We start from the raw sequence: 20,495 nt of genomic DNA on the forward strand, positions 1-20,495 counted from the left end.
GTGAAAAGGTCAATCCCAAAAGGTTAGATACGACATGATCCCATTTCTACAACATCGTCCAAATGACAAAGTTGCAGGAAGGAGGAACAGACTGGTGGTTGCCAAATGTTAGGCCGGGAGGTGGGGCTCAAAAAGGGTAACACGAGGACCCTGGTAGCACCGGAAGTGTTCAGTATGTTGACTGGGGTGGTACACACACACACACACACACACACACACACACACACGTCAATGCCCTGGTTGTGATACTGTATTATAGTTTTGTAAGATGCTACCATTGGGAGAAATTGGATAAAGGATATGCGAGACCCTTCTGCATTATTTCTTGTAACTATGTGAATCTATAATTATCTCCCAAAATAAAATTTTAAGCAATGGCATCTGTGGCTTGCATTGTATTTCTACCGGACAGCCCCGCCCTGGGGTTTCCTGGCTCCCCCACGTTCCCCTGCCCCATCTTGGTCCAGCATGAAACCAGAGCACCCCCAGCCCCACCTTTTGCTGCCAAAGACCCCACTGCCCATCAGGGGCAACCAACCTCCTTCCTTTCTGCCTCTGTCATCCCGAACTGGTAGTGGCCCAGGAGGAAGGGCCACACAGCCTTGCGGATCTCTGGCTGGATGCCGCCATAGGAGATGAGATGTAGCAGCTCCCGTTCCTCGTAGCTCTGTGGTAGGTGGCAGGAAGTAAAGGGTTGGTCAACAGAAAACCAGAAGGAGGGCTCCGTGACCTGGCAGCCCTACTTCTCAGACCTGGCCTTTAGAGATCATGCTGTGAATAAGCAAAGCTGTGTGTACCGGGACAGCCATCCTGGCATCATATGGGAAAACCCCCAACTGCCCGCTGACGGAGGAACAACGGATCCCTACATGGGAACACCACATCGAAAGGGCAGGAGGAGAAAGGGCAGGACGCGCATCCGTGAGAACTTACACAAAAAGATGTTCAAAGTGTATTATTAGGTGGAAAAAAATCCCAAGAGGCGGAACATATCTAGTGTGAACCCATTTTTTTGCAAAAAATCCCAAAAGGTCAGTATAGAATGAACGAACATTTCTACTGAATTTTTAGTCGATGTTGTGCATTGTGTCGATATGGCAGCATGAGTTCAAAGTTATTAACCTTGATTCAGCTCAAAGAAAATTGCTTAAAAGCAAATCAATCCCAAATGAACATTTCCAGCTGGTTCTTCATGCACTATGACTCCTGTGCACACTAAGACGACTTTAACAACTGTTTGCTGTATTGTCCAATAGATTTACTCTCTTTTCAAAAATTCACTTTCAGGCAAAGACTTTGCAGTTATAATTAGTCATGCTGGGCACCCAGCAGGCCCAATCTGTTCATGTTTGTGTGTGTGTGTGTGTGTGTGTGTGTGTGTGTGTGTGTATGGAAAGTACCAATGACTACTAGAAAGCTACTCTGAAGGGTAGTAGGGTTCTGTTTCCTCCTATCTCTTTACATTCCAAAATTACAAGCATATGTGACATTTTTTAAAAGTAAGCTCAATGCCCAGCATGGGGCTCAAACTCACAACCCTGAGATCAAGAGTCACATGCTCTACTGACTGAGCCAGCCAGGCATCCCACTGATTTTACATCTTAATGCACGTCTTAGATGTACCCAACCACAATGGCAAAACCAGCCATTCTTTTGTCTTTGTTGGAAATTTTAACTTGTATTCTGCAGACAGCCTTGTCAAAGCTGCTTAAAATCCGAGAACTATTTGTGTCCGAGGCTGTAAACGCTTCATTAAAAAGCCACCTGCTTGGGTCCTGGAGCCCACAGCTGGACTCCATTTCCCAGCCTCCCTTGCAGTTAGGTGTGGCCACGTGATGAGGCGCTGGCCAATGGGATCTGGCAGGATGTGCTATAAGCCATTTCCAGGCCAGGGCTTTAAAGGAGCAAGTGTACTCCCTTCAGACTCTGCATCCCCCCATTAACCCTGGAGGATGGTGGGGCCATGAGAATGAAAGGCCCCTGAACCTCTGGAGGGAGGACAAATGCCCACTCGCCAGGAATGCCCACCTAGGACTCCTCACGGAGCAAGAAACATACCCCATGATGTCAAGCAACTGAAAAAGTGGGGACATTTGTTATACTGCTGCTCAGTCCACCCTAATACAACAATGCAACCAAGAAGGGTAAAAATACGGCCCATTTGTGAAAGGACTGCAAAAGTGTTAGACGAAAATTTTTCATTTTTGACTAATTTATTTGATCAACCAACTTGTACTTAGACTAGTACCTTCCAAACTGGGGGGATCACTGAAGCGTTTGGGGAACTTCCAAAAAATATAAATTCTTGGGCTCCACTCCCAGAGATGCTAAATCAGTAACACTGGAGTGGAGCCCAGAAGTCTATATCTTTCGAATTCCTCAGGAAATGTGCACTCTCCCAGGCCCCCGGGGATTATGAACACTGTGACTTTTTTGAGAAAGTAAGCTGGCATATCTATTTAAATTTTAAATGCGTATCAATCAATTTCTAGGAATCTACCCCTGAAATAAAAGCACTAGGCAGAATGGTATGTGCTTATGAAGATGTTGACTGGAGCACTGTTTGAAATAGTTTTTAAAAAGAGAAAGAGCCCCGTTGTCTATCATTAGGGGAAGATTTGAATAAATTATGGGCTACTCATCTGTGAGGTGTTAAGGTGCTAGCATTTAGGACTTCACCTACAGATCTGAAAGACGTCTTTGATATAAACTGAAATTGTTGCTTAAAATACAAATATAACATCACCTCATTTTAAAAAAATAAGAATTACAGACATATCTATGTAGACATATCTATGAATGTATAAGCACCAGAAATATACATTAGGGTCTCTACATAACTGACACTATTCATTAACTCAGGCGATCAGAACGAACGCATTGTGGCAGAAAGAAGGTAACTAAACAATTTTCGTTTTATACACCTGCATTCTTCCTTGTTTGAGTTGTCCCAGTAAGCAGGCATTCCTCCTGTTGTTCAGAAAAACAGCTAATTTTGGCCAAAAAAAAATGTCAAATAACCCTTCTGTTTGTCCAGGTTTGGGAACCAGTTTGTTTCTCCCAGAGTCCCCCAGCATTCCCAAATCAATACACAGGATAGCACCTTTCCCCAGCGTGGCGAAGCCAGGCCCTCCCCAGGGCCCGGGTGGGAAGGCACCCGGCGGACTGAGCCACCGCGTTCGTCCCGCGTGGAGAAATCAGGTCTCTCTTCTGAAAGCCTGCTGCTGGCGGCAGTGAGACTAGTGTCTATCGAAATCGATTCTGCCTTCCACACCAGCCATGGAGGCACTTTTCCAACAAAGGTCCCTGTGGCCCCACACATTTGAGGGATTGTTCCATATGCTCCCCCCCCATCCCACCCACCCCCGTTTCTTGAGACCGGCAAGTGTATCAGCCTAGCCAAGGTTCTAGGAAGTGCTGCAGGGTACAGAAAAGTTGACTCATCTTGTTTCCCAAACTCTCCGACCGTGAAGCTTTTTTCCACCGTAAACACCTTCCTTGTGGGGACATTTGCCTTCTGATAAGAAAATCTTAGAAATCTGTCTCCGGGTGAAATATCTAATGGGAGGATTCTCTGGCCCTGAGGCAGAGGGGCACGTGGCGGGCTTTCCTCCACCCAGCTGCCTCCTCTGACTTCACTACCTCCGTCACTCTAAGTAGTTCAACTGTGCTGTAAGTTCCTTCCTGCTGGGGACTTAAAGCACTTCTTGCACCACTGAGCATACAGCTGGTGCTTAATAAATGCTTGGTGATGGATTCATTCTTACTCCTTCTAGATGAGAATATGTACTTTCCATCCTCCTTGATCCTCACCCTTACAGGCAGAAGTGGGCTGTGGGTCTTGGAACTCTCAAGAAGGGAAGGGCCTTTGCATTGGGTATGCAGAACCCAAAGGTGTCATAACAGCCTCAAGTCCTCACAAGCAGGTGGGTCTACTGCTCAGATAACCAGACGGTCCCCCCACAGGCTCTGTCTGCCCCACTGCAGACCGAGCCAGGCCAAGCCTTACTGTGCTGTCCTGAAGGTACTGCTCCCAGATCCTGGCCGTCAGCCCGTGCCCAGCATCACAGGGCGAGTCTGGAGACACGATCATGTGATTGACCAGGGCTGACAGGTGGGTCCTCACGGTGGACAGGTGTCTGCAGTAGGCAAGCCCTGGAGAGGGAGGGAGGGAAAGGGCCATCATCCACCACCCAACCCACCTTGCCTTGTCTCATGGATCTCAAAGCACTGCCCCGCCCGCAATCCCAGTGAACCCTCATGACCTAGAAAGTCCCACCATCCCTTTCTTCCAGGCGAGGAAGGGGCTCTGAGGGGCAAAATCCCTTGCTGGCCTGACTGCTTAATAGTTGGGTGAGCCTGGAGACGTCCGATCACCTTTCTTAGCCTGGGCCAGGGTGACATTATTTCTGCCAGAAGCCAAGGTATTTAATCCATGGGCAGAGGCCGGGAAGGGGCGGCAGGAAGGAGGTGGTAAGTGACCCCACAGGCTCGCTGTGCCTCTGGGTGCCTCCAATCTGTCCCAAGGGAGGAGAATGGCAGAGGTGGACGAATCTTGTGCAAAGTGCAGCTGGATAAAGAAGGCCCTGGGAGATGTACCTAGTTTGCTTTCAGAGATGGCTCTGCACTCTTAAAGGGTTTCCCACTAACCTGCTGCCCCTTACTTGCTCTGCCCTGGGCACCTGGAGGGCACAGTGCCTGGTACACAAGAGGCAATCAGCAAATGCCAGAGTGTGTTTGCTCTGCCTGTGCCCCCGCCCTCTGACTCTCCCTTATCAAGGCCCAGAGAGGACCCTTCTGGGGCCTGAGGACAGGCCCCTACCAGCAATGAGGAGGAGGAGGGGGAGGGGAAAGGAGGGGGAGGAGGAGGGAGTGACTAACACTTACACAAGCACGCACTACGTGCCAGGGAGCTGCCCGTACCTCACATACTTAACTCACTAAATTCTCATACAACCATATGAAACAGGTACTCCTATCTTCTCCACATTATAGACGGGGAAACCGAGGCACAGACTGCTTCTGTCTCCTGCCCAGGTCACACTGCTAGGAAGTGCAGAGTTGGGATTTGATCACAAGCTGCACAGCACCAGAACCTGGGCTCTTAACCACCACCAGGGACAAGCCACTGAATGCGATAACATTGTTTGAGATCCCTCTTGACCCCCAACCCTTCCTCCAGGAAGCTCTTCCATTTGGGTCCCATAAATACTCGTCCAGGGCCTGCTCCACGCCAGGCCCTGCATTAGGCACTGGGGATGGGTGATAACAGAACAGGCAAAAATCCTTGCTCTTGGGAGCTCATGCTCTCCCTGCCCCTCCAGGCACTCGGGCACACGGCTGGCCCTGCTATTCCCCAGGCCTACGCAGGATATATTAACACTTTTCTAGAATCCCTGATAATACACACGATTTATCTCCCTCATCTAGGCTGGGAGGCTGGGAAAATAAAACGTGCTAAGAATCAACACAGCGAGTGAAGGAAAACAAACAAAACAGCCTTTGAGGTCAGACAGGCCTAGGTTTGAGTCCCAGCTCTGTCCTGCATTAGCGGTGTGACCTTGGACAAGTCACTCTGCCTCCTTGTGCCTTAGCTTCCTCATATGCTAACTGGAAATAATCAGAATACCTGTATTTAAGCTTTAATTTTTAACTTCTCCTTACTCTTCTGCTTCTGCCCACAGGTGAGGGGAACGGACTTTCGCTGAGCACCCATGACATGGAATGCTGGGTGCTAGGGGTTTTATACAGGCTTCTCTTTTAATTCTGAGAACAAACCCTCTAAGGCAGGCACTGGGGATGCGATGGTGACCAACCAAACCCCTGCCACGAGGAGCCCCATCGTTGGCTGCCCTCTCTAAGAACTAGAGATAAAACTTATGCCCAGTCCCTGGTGGAGGGAGTTCAGGCTCCGAGAAGTCTGCCTAACTTCACTAAAACTAGACACATCCGGGAACTAGGGGAGCCGAGGTTCACGTGCCAGAGCCGGGCTCCTTCCCCCAATACTGATGCCATACAACAGGCATTCGATCAACGTGCCCGTAGACCACAGTGGCAAAAAAGGCCAGTACGCACATCCATAGAAGGCTCTGGAAAGGATCTGGTACTTCATGTTGTCACAGAGGAGCTTCAGCGGTGCCCTGCAGGTGGAGGAAGAGGGGACACTTAGAAAAGACCACACAGAGCCCACGTTTCCTGGAGGAGTGGAGCCCGTTACCCGGAGGGGGCAGATTAAAACCAACCAGCCAAGGGGACTCTGGGGGGACTACTGTTTCTACCCATTCGTCCACTTCACCTATCAGCTCTGGGGTCACTTTCTCCCCAACTCTCTGTGGTTTGCATGGGGCTGATTCGACCCCGTGCAGGATTCAGGCTGGAGGCACAGGCATTGGGTAAGACGTGGTCATGTGATCCGACCTGAGCCAATGAGAACGAGCCCTGGGACTTTCGTTGGAACTACGGGGAGATACACACTCTTTTCTCTGCTCGAGTTCCTAAGCCAGAGGGATGTAGGGCAGTGGCTGCTGGGATCCATTTCTGCCGCTGCATAGGAAGGGCCTGCCTGAGAATGAAACCATCACGGAGGCAGCCAGAGACAAGAGGTGAAGAAACAGAGACATTTGTGTTCTGAGCGTCTGGAACCAACCATGCCTGAAGTCACTGCACCTCTAGACTCCTCAGTTCTGCTGAGATTTTCTTCTGTATTTGAACCAGTCTGCAGTGGGTTTCTGTCACTTGTAGAAAGAGTTCTGACTTCTGAAGTGACCCAGCTAAACCAAACTGAGCCGAACTGGGACTCAGAGTCTGGCTGTTGCAAAGGAGGTGACGCCTCAGAGCTTCTCCTTGCATGGGAATTTGGGGGGGGGCTGTTTTGGCTGAAAGAGGAGAGGGGAGTAAGGCCCTAGCACTGTTGGGGAAATCAAGGACTGCTGATGGGACTGCATTCTCACAGAGAACAGAGTGGAGGAATATCTGCATCTTTTTTTCTCAGGACATCCTGGGGACACTCAGGAAAACTCAACAAGACAGGAACAGGGGCATGGCTAAGGTGTTCCAGTTACACACATGGAGGCATTAAACATGAAAATCACCCTCGTCATGGCCTCAAGTTGGTGGGGCTCAGGCTTGCTCAGTTTACCTAAGAAGAGCACCACACGGACAGCTGTCCCACAGGGGACTTGGCTTGTGAAAGGTGATGAACTCCCCGTCACTCCAGGTGTGGAAGCAGATGCCACGAGAGGGGACACTAGGTTACAACAGCATTTTTCAATGGCCCCTGGACCACAGCCCAAGAATCACTTGGGATTTCTCCAATATGCGGATTCCTGGGCCCCGCACAGACCGACTCAATCGGGGCCCCTAAGGAAGTTGTCTGGGAACCAGTATCACCTCCCGCTGGTGATTCTGATGCACACAAACGTGGGAGACTCTCTGATTACAGGAAAGCTTCTCAAACTGAAACGTGCACACACGATCTTAGGATCCAGTGAAATGCAGATTCTGCTTCAGTAGGTCTGGCAAGATGGACTGAGATCTGCCCCAGGATGCTGCTGCAGGTCTGTGGACCACGTGCCGAAAGCAGGCCCTGGACGACTGCAAGAGTGTGATGCCAGCTCCCACCCCTTAAGCTCCTATGGCTGAAGACAGGACCACCCATGGGGCCAGGGGCCTGGCATGGAAAAAGGGGTTCCACTCTCCCCAGCCAGGCCAGGTGGGTTTGGTGGGAAACAAGACCAGTCTCATTATTGCACTGAGCAGCCCTGAAGACACATGAGATCTGTCGGCCAGGAGATAGATGATCTGGGGGGGTCTAACTTTATCCAATAAAATAAGAAGCGTCACTTAATTGAACATTTCCAGGGGCTGGGTACCACGTGCTGGCCACATTAGACCAGTATCTGATTTGTCCTTACAATAGCTATGCAAAGCAAGCATTCGTATCCCCATTCGGTGGAGAAGCAAATGGAGGCACATGTGGTTTGCAGTGAGTAGTATTGCTAGTTTCCGCCTTCCAAGAGCATGATAGGGCTGCGCTTCCTGGAATGTTGTGGATGAGGTCAATGAGGCGTGAGCAGAAAGAGTATGTGCTGCTCTCAGGGTGGAGCATTTCATTGTCCTTCAGGAGCCCCAGACCTACCTTTCCCTCTGTCACTGCGACTGGGAATATTCCAGAAGGTGTCGTTCCATCAGCCAGGCCCTTTAATGTGGTGCAAGCAGAGCCCCCAGCTGACCCACGAGAGACACACAGTACGCATGATAAATCAACCTCTGTTGTACTAAGCCATTGAGATTCCAGGACTGTTTGTTACTGCAACATAACCTTGGTTATCCTGACTGATACGTGTAAGGAAGCTAGGACTTCATGAGGCTAGGATTTAACCCAGACCTCGATGATCTCATAGCTTATGTTCCTCCTCTGAATTCAGTGCTGGGCAAGACATGGGTATCTACAAATCTTTGGCAAATCCTTCCACACCCTCCACCCACAGATTAAGCCCCTCATACCTCTCATGGTTGCAGCCATTGGACGAGCCACCATCGGCCAGGCCACTCTGTGAACAGGGTGAGCAGGAGGATTTCTGGGGGCTGGGTTGCCAAAGGGGCGGTAGGTTGCTCACGGAGACATCCATCAGGTCCTGGGGGACTGTGGTGGACAGGAGGGTCGGAGCAAGAGCCCCGGTTAAGCCTATGTGGGTCACAGAAAGCTCATCCCAAAGCAACCAGCTTGCCCCTAGGCCAGCACAGGGACAGGGAAAGACCCTGAATGTGACAGTCAGAGACAGCGACCCCAATCATTATCTGACCCAGACCTGTGAGCCCACCTGATCCAGGGAAAACCACCACCAAGATTTGGGGCCCTCAGCAGACAGGCAGAGCTGATGAGAGCTGAAGAGAGAGGAAGAAGTGGGGCATGGGGGGAAGAGAGACAGACAAGAGGGACAGACCCAGTCCCAGAGCAGGAGGCCGAGCCTCACCATGTTGTCATTCAAGCGTCCTCACAGGAGGCTGACAAGAAGGAAGAGGAGCCTGCTGGGGGCTTCTGGGGACGGCTCATAGTCCCGAGTCGCCAGAGACAGACTCTCTGGAAGACAGAGTCTACCGGGGAGACAGAAGGGAGCCTAACTCAACAGATGAGGCAGGGTGCCAAGGACGAGGGACCCAATGGAGCTCCTGCTGATGAGGCCACCTGCACTGTCCATCATCCTGAGCCATAGGGCTCTTCCATCAACAGGTCTCAAACAGGTGGGTTACCCCCACCCAGAATCACGTGGCGGGGGGCTTCTTAAAAAGCCATGCCTGTATCCTACCCCTGACCTACTGAATTTAAACCTCCTGGAGATACAGCCCTTAAATCCGTATATCCAAAAAATTTTTGATAACAGCAGCCACGTTCGAGAACCAAGAGAGCATGACTGATATCCTAACACGGACACTGGTGACTTGTGATCACATGGTCCCAGGATGCAGCACTTGGAGTGTCCCTCACCGCCTTCCCTGCCAGCTCCATGGAAACCGCCCCGTCTGCAGAGCCGCATGACAGACACAACGGTGACTCACACATTACAATTTCTATCACTAACTTCCTGGCCTCCTGGCAGTTCCAGACAGGTGCAAACATTTTATTTTCTCTAGGACAGGGCTCGGGAAACATTTTCCGTCAAGGGCCAGGCAGTAAACATTTTTAGGGTTCGTGAACCATTTGGCCGCGATCATAGCCACTCAACTTTGTCATCATCATGCAAACACAGCCATCCACAAGCTGCAAACACGTGAGCGTGGCTATGTTCCAATAACACTTTATTTATGGACACTGAAATCTGAGTTTCGTATTTTTACAGGTCACAAATATTACTCTTCTTTTGATTTTTTTCAATCATTAAAAAAATGTAAAAACCATTCTTAGCTCATGGGTCGCACTGAATGAGGTTGGCTCCGGCCCCTGGGCCCTGGTTTGCCAAGTCCTGACCTAGGAGATTGAGAAGGGTGCACATCTGTCCCACAGGCCCTGCCCCCTCAAGGATGACTGGTAATCCCTGGCCTCTTCCCTTGGGCTGCGAGGCTGGGAAGTTATGGACCCAGGGCCACTTGTCATCAGAGCTCAGTAGCTGACAGGGCCCAGCCCTAGCCACTGTTAGTGCAGAAAGCTCCTCCCCAAGCTGACTCACTGATGAGCTGGCCAAGAAAGACCAGTGAGCCCCTGTAAAATGTTCTAGAAAAGCATCCCCAGTTCTCCGCCAGTCTGAGGGAAGCATTGATCAGCTTCAGCAAGCTGTGGCCAGTATGCCTTGGCCCCGGCCCCAGCATCTCACACTCCACCAGCATCACCAGTGGACCCCTTCCCTATGGACCCCACAACACTCCAAGCTGCATTCTGCCACGTGGAGGCTGGACAGCGTGAGGGCATCCATTTGTCTCCGGCTTCCCTCGTCCTGGGGACCAAGACTCAAAAGACAGCATGGCAGAGGTGGCCAGCACCCAGCCCCAGGCATGGGAGGAGCCCAGACATTACTGGGGGGCTGCTGCTTCCGGCCCGACACGGGGAAGGTGGTGTCCCATCTGGCTCGCGCCCACTGACCGCCCCTGGCCACCACCAGCACGGACCGGCTGGTAGGAACCACCGTCCTGGCGGGGCTCGCGGAGCCGGGGGCAGGGCTGCCCAGGGGGTCAGGAGCAACTTGAGACACAAAACAAAAAGCACTAGTGAAATGAAATGTCTGAGGTGGGCAGAACCCTGAAACAGCCAAAGAACCCACTCCTCGGGGCTTGATCTCCCCCCTGCCCGGCTCTGCACAGCTCCCATGTATTGTGTTGGCTTTGAGGAAGAAAGAACGCTGATGTTTATAAAATGCCCTACTGTGTGCCGGCTGCTGTGCAGGGATTGCTTTATCAGCCTTAATGCCCCTGTGGGAGATGCATCTCTCCTCCCATTCTGCAGAGTGGAAACTGAGGCTCAGAATGGCAACACTACTGAACCATCCACGGCCCCAGCAGGTGGTAACTGGCATAACAGCTCTTTCCGACCGAGGTCCCCTTTCTCTTTCTGCTAACGACAGCTATCACTTACTGAGAGCAAATATTATTATTATTATTATCCCCTTTTACAGATTTGGGAACTGAGGCACAGATGGAAGCATCATGCCCAAGACCACCCAGTGAACAAATAGTGCAGCTGGGATTCTGACCCAGGGCATCAGACCCCAAGACCCTATTCACACTCTCCTGACCGATATCCCCCCTCAACCTCATCCATCCTCTGTCCAGACCAGCAGTTCTCAACTGGGGCAATTCTGGCCCCTCAAGGACATTTGGCGATGTCTGGCGACATTTTTTGTTGTCGCAACCTGAGAATTTGCTAGATGCTATTGGCATCTATCCAGTGGGTAGAGACCAGGGATGCTGCTTGCCATCCTATAATGGACAAGACCCCCCCTCCCAAACACACAATTATTCATCCAATGTGTCAACCCCGCCCTAGGCCAGCTCTGTTCAATAGGAATCTTCCCTGAGCCACCAGCTTATTTTAGAAGTTTCTAGTAGCCACACTAAAAGGGGGGAAAGAAACAGATGAAATCAATTTCAACAGTATATTCTGTTTGACCTAGTGTATCCCTAATGTTACCATTTTAACATAGAGTCAATATAACATTGCTGATGAGATATTTTACATTCTTTCCTATTGTTGCTCCAAAGTCTCCAGAATGCAGGGTGTCTTTTACACTTAAGGCACATCTCTCTTCGAACTCGTTGCATTTCAAGTGCTCGGGAGCCACACGTGGCTCACGCCTACCACGCCAGATGGTACAGACAGTCTCAGCAACACAGGAGTCTGAAAATGCCCTCCTCTGACTCTGAGCCTGTCTGCACGGTTCAGAACTTGTCTTTGCCTCCTCTGTGCACACAGACCGGGTGGTGGAGACAGAGGCAGGAAGACACTGAGAGGGGGTTTAGAACCATTTATGGCCCCTCATCCCTCCCACAGGGCCAAACTCTTCTCTCTTATTACTTGAGGCAGGCATCTGCAAACTTTTTCTATAAAGGGCCAGATAGTAACTATTTTTGGCTTTGTGGACCATACGGTCTCTGTCACAACACTCCCACTCCGCTGCTGCGGTGTGAGAGCAGCCACACACAATATGGATATGAATGGGCGGGACTGTGTTCCAATAAAACTTTATTTACAAAAGTAGGCAGGGGGCCGAATTTGGACCACAGGAAGGAGTCTGCCCATTTCTGATGTAGGCACTTCTTCAGAAAGGACGTCCTTGTTCTCAAAGATTCTGAAAACCACACATGACTGCTTGCGTTAGCTCTGGGAGGCTCAGGCCCCTGGAAAAAATAGACCAAGGATGGGGCGCCATTGCCATGTGGGGCTGAATTGGAGCTTGGGGATGAAGCGGGTGAGACTACAATATGTCAAAACAATCTGCAAGGAGTGGTTGTGAGAGGCACAAGCTCTGGAGCCAGGGCACCTGGGTGTAAAGTCCAACCATGCCGAGGATTACCTGTGCAACTCTGGACCGTTCTGTGCCTCAGCTTTCCCTTCTGTAAAACGGGTTGGTGAGGACACTGGTGCCTGCCCTGGAGGGCCATGGTGAGGATTAATTTAGATACTACACGGGAGGGACAAAGGCAGGCTTGGCACACAGTGGCGCTCCACACATGGTACTACTTTGACTCACTGAGCATCCGTCAAGCATTTCACTTTAGGTGTCTGATGCATCATCACACCAACTTCTCAGAATAGGATCCTGGCTGGGGAGGTGCTGTTCCCCCCCATCCTACACACAAGGAAATGAGGCCTGGAGAGGGCAAGTCACTTGGCCACACTGCAGGGGCAGAGGTGAACACAGGGATGTGTGCTTTTCTCAGCCGAGGGCGATTTTGCTCCCAGAGGACAGCTGGCAGTACCTGGGGACATTTCTGGTTGTCACCACTTGGTGGCGGAGGCGGGGGGCAGATCTGCTACTAGGCAGTTGGGTGTGGTGGGGGTGGAGAGCAGGATTACTGCTCAACATCCTTCAAGGCATGCGATGTCCCCCTCCCAGCAACCACCAAGAATTATTCCGTCTACAATGTCAGTGGTGCTACCATCGAGAAGCTGTGTTCTAGCTGAACGGAGTTCACTGGGGTTTCCTCAGAGCCAGGCAAGAACTCGAGTCCCAGGGGCATATTTGGGAGATGTTTCCAAGAAGCAGGGGTAGGAGAGAGGTGAAGCGACACGAGAAGGCAGAGCAAAGGGTTACCACTCAGGTGACCACCATGGGCAACTGGTGCTCAATCTCCCAGGGGGGTGTGGTGGGGGGCTCTGGGAGATGTGTAGAACACACAGGCCAGAGCTTTCTCACCAGGGTGGGGGGCGAGGGAGCTGCGACACTGATACACCAACTCCTGTCCATCCTTGGCTGAGGACTGCTCCAGGGAGGCACTGATTCCAGACACCTCCACCCCGCCCCACCCACGGGCAGAAGGGACTCTCAGGCAGAGAGACTCTAAGGATGGGAGCTGGCTGCAGAGCGACAGGCACGGAGGGGTGTGGGTGGGCACAGCCCATGTCTCTTCTGCTGACCTAGGCAGAACCGTGGCACACTAACATGGACCGCCCCCAAGTAAGACATCCAGCACCCAGCCTGGCTCCCAGCACGTGCCTACACATTATTTGTTGGATGAACCCCTGTGCAGAGTTTCCTGGGAAGGCAGGCCTGGGGCATCGGGCCCCTCTGATCAATCAGCTCTCTGATGGGGCTGTGAGAGTCGTGGTATGGCCAACAGGCTGGAGGGTTCCAGACCCTGCTCCTGGGTAGGAACAGATGTAGTGATGAACACTTCAGGACACTCCATGGCTCTTGATGGCACAGAAACATGAAGCTTTGATCCTAACTGGCCATGAGGAATGAATACATGAGTAAAGATTAGAGGCTAACCCAAGCAACGTAAGAGCTTACCGCCAAGCCGGCCCCACACCCCAGATCCAACTCCGTGCTGGATGAGAGCTGGAGCATGAAGTGGTCTGGCACGGTTAGCCCACCCTTGCCAGGAAGGACATCTGCTTTCAAAAGAGCCTCTCACGGCCCGGCCGCGGTCACTAAAGCAAACGGAGGCTCAGAGCCATTATCCATCAAATGGAACAATAGGGCCACCAAAGGTCAAATAAAATGGGGTAGACAGAAGGAACCTACAACTTAATATTGAGTTGTTGACCAGACATCCATACGGTGCTTAATAGATGCCAGGCCTCTTTCGGAGAACTTTTCAAACATTAGCTCGCTTAATCCTCATGATAACCCCGTGGTAACGATGACCTTGACAGTAACGGTCTGCGTTAACCAAGCGTCTACACCAGGGCAGCCGCCGTGCAAAGCGTCGGACATACATTAGCGTCTCGTGTGCTCCCAGGGCTTGGCTTCCCCTCCGTTGTTTCCACTGTCATTCATTAAGGGCCTACTGTGTGCGGGGCTTTATTCTACAGTGATCACCTCTTTACCTCATTGAATCCTGACAACAGAGACAGGTAAAAGCAAAACAGTGTAACAGCAGCTAAAATGTACGTGTTCTATAAGAACTAGGATGATCGGTAGGGGAAGAAAGGGATAAAGAAAGGGGGGGTAATCAGAAGGGGGAATGAAACATGAGAGACTATGGACTATGAGAAACAAACTGAGGACTTCAGAGGGGAGGGGGGTGGGGGAATGGGATAGACCGGTGATGGGTAGTAAGGAGGGCACGTATTGCATGGTGCACTGGGTGTTATACACAACTAATGAATCACCGAGCCTTACATCGGAAACCGGGGATGTACTGTATGGTGACTAACATAATATAATAAAAAATCATTTAAAAAAAAATAAATAAATAAAATAAAATTCTAATTTTTCTAGAATTATTTGGTACATCCACTGTTCCCACTAATAAAATAATTTTTAAGATCTAAAAAAAAAAAAAAAAAAAAAAAAAAAAATGTACGTGTTCTGTGCCAAGAGCCTTATCTCGTTTAATCCCCACAAGGGCCCTATGACGCAGGTGCTCTGAATATCCCCATTTTGCAGATGGGGAAACCAAGACACGGAGGGTGAATTGACTTGCCCCAGGTCAACCAGGATTCCAGAGCCCACGGCCACTAGCCCAGGCCACCTCCTGGTCAGGTGCGTCTTTATGAAGCTAAGTAGCTCACGGTTCTCATTTGGGGGGAAGCCGAGATCCTAACTTCCTGGTTTCTGGTCCCCTTGCTGGCCCCAGAGTCCAGACCACTTGTCCTCTAGTTCCAAACACCTGGAATCATTTTCATGATCAGCTAACATCTGGATCCAGGGGGCCCAGAGACGGGGCAGCTTACCGAATTCAGACCGCATGCCGGGGCAGATGGTCCTGAACACGTAATCTGTGGCCTCGTCGTCTTCCTTGTCTGAAGACGTGGACTCGGAACCCTGAGGGCTTCGCTTGCGCAGTTTGGGAAATACTTTGCCCTGAAAGAAGGTGTCCTATTGCACAGTCCTTGGGATACACCTGTCCCCACAATCTGCACAGCCTGAGGGTTTCAGTGGGGTGTGTATGTGCCCACAAAGCCACTTAAGGATCCATGGGCAAGAATGACCACTCCTCCGGGTGCCTGGGTGGCTCAGTCGGTTAAGCATCTGACTCTTGATTTCGGCTCAAGTCATGATCTCAGGGTCGTGAGATCCGGCCCCAAGTCTTGGGTTGGGTGCGGAGCCTACTTGGGATTCTCCCTCTCCCCCACCCCTCCCCCACCCTGCTTGCACACACACGCATGCACCTCTCTTTCAAAAAATAAAGAATGACCACTCCCCATAGCTGACCCCCACCCCAGCCTCCCTGGGTCCCCTGTGATCACTCACCTTTCCCCGCTGAGACCAGAGTGGAGGGTCCAGCTGCCCATGAGGGAGCAGCCCATTTTCCAGGCACGAGAGGAACTGCAGGAGGTGCCCTCCCTTGGGGAAGCAGAAAGGCGGCCTCTGGATCCCGTCCTGGCTGACCAGCACCACTGTCCCGCCGCTGTCCACTGCCACCACGACCCAGCCAGAGGAGATCCAGCGGGAAGTCAGTATGAGGCATGGGTATGGGGCCCTCCCGGCATACACATCCCCCCAGGCATGTCAAACCAGACCCACAGACCTGCTCCAAGGCTCTGAGAAAGGCCTGGGCAGAAGGTCAGGGCCAGTTTTTAGCCCCCGCCAAGCCTCTTCCACCCCACCTGCCACGGTCACTGACCAGGAAGTAGAGGACATGATCCAGAAGACTATGTTTGGCCCCGATGAAGTCACCCCCCAAAGGAAATGATGCCCCTAAACATGTGATGTCCCTCTACACCCTCAATCACCCTCTACGAATCAGCCTGACCTATTTCTTCATGGAGGCTTGCAGACCTATCCCTTCTCAGGGCAGTAGTTGACTTGCTAGCACGTATTGAGCGCTTACTGTATATAGCACAGCATGTTAAAGGCAGTGTCTTACTGGAATACTCAAAATAGACCTATGAGGTATATCTCTTATTGTGTGTTTTACAAGTGATGAAACCAAGGCTCAGAGAGGCGATGTAATTTGCCCAGGGCTGCACAGTAGGGCCTGGATCTGAACCCAGATCTGTCTCACTAACTAAGCTTCATGTTTTGTGCCTTGGTGGGGCATGGATCACTTGCTTTCTACAGCAGGATGGCCTTTTGCTTGTTCTGAATGTGCCTTCTCTGAGCCTTAAAGGAGAACTCTAGTTATTAATCCCAGATCTTGAGAGCACAGGCTTTGGAATGATAAAGACCTGATTTCGAGTCCAAACTCAGGAGTTCCCGGGGTGTGTGACCTCGTGCCAAGCTGTTTAGAGCCCTGCTTGGCACATCATAAGCGCTCAATAGGCGTGAGCAGCTAATACCATGGGTTTGGTGCTGAGCCCTTATCATATGTCACAGGATGTTCACAACAACGCCAGGAGTAGGTGCTGTTGTGATTCCGTTTTACAGATGGGGAAACTGAGGCTCAGCGAGAGGTCACTTGTTTGAGGCTGCACAGGTACTAAGGAGGTGGGGCCAGGCAGGGGAGCCAGGAGGAACACCCCAGCCCCGTGCTCCCCCATGGTCCCTACCTTGCTGATGGCAGTGCAGGTACACAATCTCCTCCAGGCAGATGGTCATGGCATAGTCCCAGTAGACGCTGGAAGGGGAGGGATGGTTAGGTCCGCAGGATGCCTGCTCACCGATTCGTGGCAAAGGGCCCAGGAGGCCACGAAACCACACCCATGGGCTCCTGCACCCTTCTCACTAGGACCCACCTGTCTCCAACATCTGTATTCCAGGCTTCCCAGAATCCATCTCCCCTTCTTTGGTCCCAGCACCCCAGTTTTCTAAGGACCACTCCTCTCTTAACCCCAGTCCATGTGGCTGAGGCGGAGTCCACCCACCCTCTATGCCAGGATTCCAGGAATGGCCATCTGACCCCAGCCTGGCCGGTCAGCATTTTCCACTGTTCCAGCCAAGTGACTGGTTTAGGGATGGCCCTGCAACCCAAGCAGAAATAATGAGGCTCAACTGTTAGATTCATGTTAGAATAAACTGGAAAAAGGATGCTCCTTTCTGTTAGTAAAGGCAAAGGTGATAGAAGTCTGGAAATGGAGGGGGCCATAGCAAGAGAAAGGCCACTTGGTGATGGCATCAACAGGGAAGAAGAACGAAGAGATGGAAAAAGTTCGGGTCCTCATTGTTTGTGTCCCTGGATCCAGCCATTCCTGAAGCCACTGTGTCAGAATTTTTCAGTTCATGGGAGCCAATGCTTAAGTCAGCCTGAGTTTGGTTCCCTGTCACTGGTATCTAAGAGTCTTGACTCAGACCCCAACGCTAGGCCACTGTGCGTCCATACGGTTAGAATAGCCACTCAACAGCCTTGACCCCACAGGTCCCAGCAATGTGACTTGAAGGCTTCTATGAGCCTGTTTCCTCCTCTGTAAAACGGGCGTGATAATAATTACCCACCCCATAGTACTGCTGTGATGATTAAGTGGAATCATGGATTTCAAGGGCTCAACACAGTGTTGATACGTAAAAGAGTATTGGGTTAATGGTCTCTGTGCTGACATACTTAAGGTTTTCCCTTTCTAGCTTAAAGCCTACTGCTGTCCCGAACCAGATCGCTTTTCCCCTCAAACACCATGGAGGTGGGGCTCACAGGAACCGGGACTTTGTGGCAGTCAGGGGAATGCACTGCACAGGTGTCCTTCAGACCTTGCTGTGGGGGGCAGAGCTGACCACCAGCTTCAGGGGCCGCCCCTGCATCCACCAACACGTTTGCACCAAGGCCATGCTTCCCTTGGGCTGCTCTCAGCTGGGACTAAGCACATGGGGATGCCAGTGTGGGCCTATTCTTACAGCATGGGGGGCTCCTCTAAGGGCCAACTTTAGCCCAGGGACTCCCAATGGATCGGGCTGAACATTCTAAGAACTGCAGCGTCTGAGACTCTTCCTGCTCCTTCCTTCTTTCCCCTCCGTGTTCACAGGGGTCAGACCAGCTTCATGGTCTGAACGTCCCACCTGCCTCCTCTGTTCTTCACTCTTGTACACAGATGCTCTCATGTTACAGCTCTCTTGCATGTCTAACTCTGTCCACACGTGCTTCTTGGGAGGACCTGAACCAACACAGGCTTCAAGGTCAGACTTCAAATCCCACTGCCACCAACTATACTGAATCAGTCCCTTCTCCTCTCTGGGCCTCAGTTTCCCCAGCTGTAACACGAGGAAGTTAGACAAGAAGCTCTCTAAGGGACCTTCCTGCACCAGAGTCAGCCTCGCCAGGGTCCACAGAGTGAACGTCCTGGGAGAGTAGCCAAGCACACAAGAGTTTTCAGAGTACCAGCCTCTATGGAGCTCCTCGCATGCGAGTCTTGGCCAGGAAGTCCTTCCCCAGACACCCACACTCTGCCCATCACCTAGGGTTGCAATGCTGTGTTTTTTCCCATCTCCCTGAGAGGTGCTGAAATGGACAGCGACTGGGTTTTGCTTACTTCTGCGAGATGCTCAGAAAATATTCATAGCTAATGGTGAATGTGCTAGGGCGCCCAATAAACCAAGCAACTCTCCAACTACCACCAGACACCAGCAAGGAGGAGCTGGGTAACTTGACACCAACACCCTCAGGGTTCCAGCCTCCGGCTAAGGGCTTTAACTGCATTTTCTCATTGACTCTTTCCTGTATGCCTCTTCTGAGGTTCCGTTACCACATCCCCATTTTACATCAGAGGAACAAACTGAGGCTCGGGAAGGTGAAACTCACTGGCCAAGATCACTCCGCTGGGAAGGAGCAAGAGATGAGCTTCTGTTTTCCTTTTACATGTTTTCACAGCTGCCTAGAGCAGAACTGCTGGGTCGTGTGGTAAGGGTAGGTCTTAAGACACTTCCAAACTGGTTTGTGGGGGTTCCAGCTGCTGCGGTGTGTGGGGGTTCCAGCTGCTGCTCCCCATGGCAGGGCTGAGATCTGAGCCAAGTGCAGCCAGACTCCAGAGCCCAAATAGCCACTCTTTGGTGATATTTCCTCCCATACACTAGGAAAGCCAGCTGGGGAGTTCTGACCCTGGTTGTACAAGAGAGGGTGCTGGCTGGGACAAGAGAAGAGGTCCTGAAGCTCCTCAGACGAGGACCACACCCCTTCTTTTCATTGTCTCTTGGTCCCCAAAGAGACGCCGGAGCCCCTGGGCGCTCCCGTGTCCTACACGCTAATCCCCATGTTTCTGACCCCTGGCTTTTTCTCTTTCACTGAGCTCTGGGTTCCAGGCAGGAGTAACAAGGATAGATGGGGGTTCAGAGCCCAGGGCTGGGGAAGTCTCCAGCCCCATCAATAGCGACCTTGAAAGTGATGACTTAGCTGGAACCAAATATTGATGTGTCTACAATGTCACAGAGAAAAACATAAGGGAGGAAGATAGAGGCCCCAGTGATCTGAGCTAGAGGGGATGGGGTGAGGGGTGCTTGGCAATCATTTGGCTCAATGTTTCTCCAAAACACTAGTATTAAAAATTTTCTGCCCACACAACCCTGGGCTTAAGTTCAACCAACAAACAGGGCCCTCAGGCTGTGATGTTTGACAGAAGAGACTTCAATGTATGGGGAGCTCCTGTAAACCCTTTGGGAACCCTTTGAGTTCTGGGGAGATCACTTATCCAGCCCCCTTGATAGAAGGGGGAAACTGAGGCCCAGAGATGGTGAGAGACATACGCCAAGTCACCCAGCCGGATGAGGACCGAGCAAGCACTTGGTCCCGTAATATACATTTACCCGTTTACCTGCGTATTCATTTTCTCCTCCAGTATAATGTAAATACAAGGTAAGCTCTGAGAAGGTAAAGGTTTTCCTCTCCTTTTCTGCATCTGCTCTCTCTCTTGTAGTTAGCACAGGGCCTAGCACATAGCAGGTGCTCCGTTAATATCTGATGAACGAATCCACGTCCCCTGACTTCCCTGCTTTGTTTCACAGAAATTATCCGAGCACCTACTTTGTGCTAGGATG

The 20,495-nt window shown here is 51.3% G+C and overlaps 1 protein-coding gene across 1 annotated transcript in view; it reads right to left on the reverse strand.

Annotated features, from left to right (window-relative positions):
- Nucleotides 1-20,495, reverse strand: part of LOC103678338 (small G protein signaling modulator 1) — an 87,158-nt gene that overhangs the window by 24,222 nt on the left and 42,441 nt on the right. The window contains exons 10-17 of the mRNA XM_040619776.1: nt 17,090-17,157; nt 15,852-16,015; nt 15,332-15,461; nt 10,511-10,675; nt 8,506-8,644; nt 6,076-6,140; nt 4,010-4,155; nt 539-667 (exon numbers count right to left, since the gene is read on the reverse strand). Coding sequence (XP_040475710.1) covers nt 539-667; nt 4,010-4,155; nt 6,076-6,140; nt 8,506-8,644; nt 10,511-10,675; nt 15,332-15,461; nt 15,852-16,015; nt 17,090-17,157 — 1,006 coding nt within the window. The remainder of the gene's footprint in view (nt 1-538; nt 668-4,009; nt 4,156-6,075; nt 6,141-8,505; nt 8,645-10,510; nt 10,676-15,331; nt 15,462-15,851; nt 16,016-17,089; nt 17,158-20,495) is intronic.

The sequence above is a fragment of the Ursus maritimus genome, unplaced genomic scaffold (assembly GCF_017311325.1).
Source record: "Ursus maritimus isolate PB19 unplaced genomic scaffold, ASM1731132v1 scaffold_33, whole genome shotgun sequence".
Classification (NCBI taxonomy): Eukaryota; Metazoa; Chordata; class Mammalia; order Carnivora; family Ursidae; genus Ursus; species Ursus maritimus.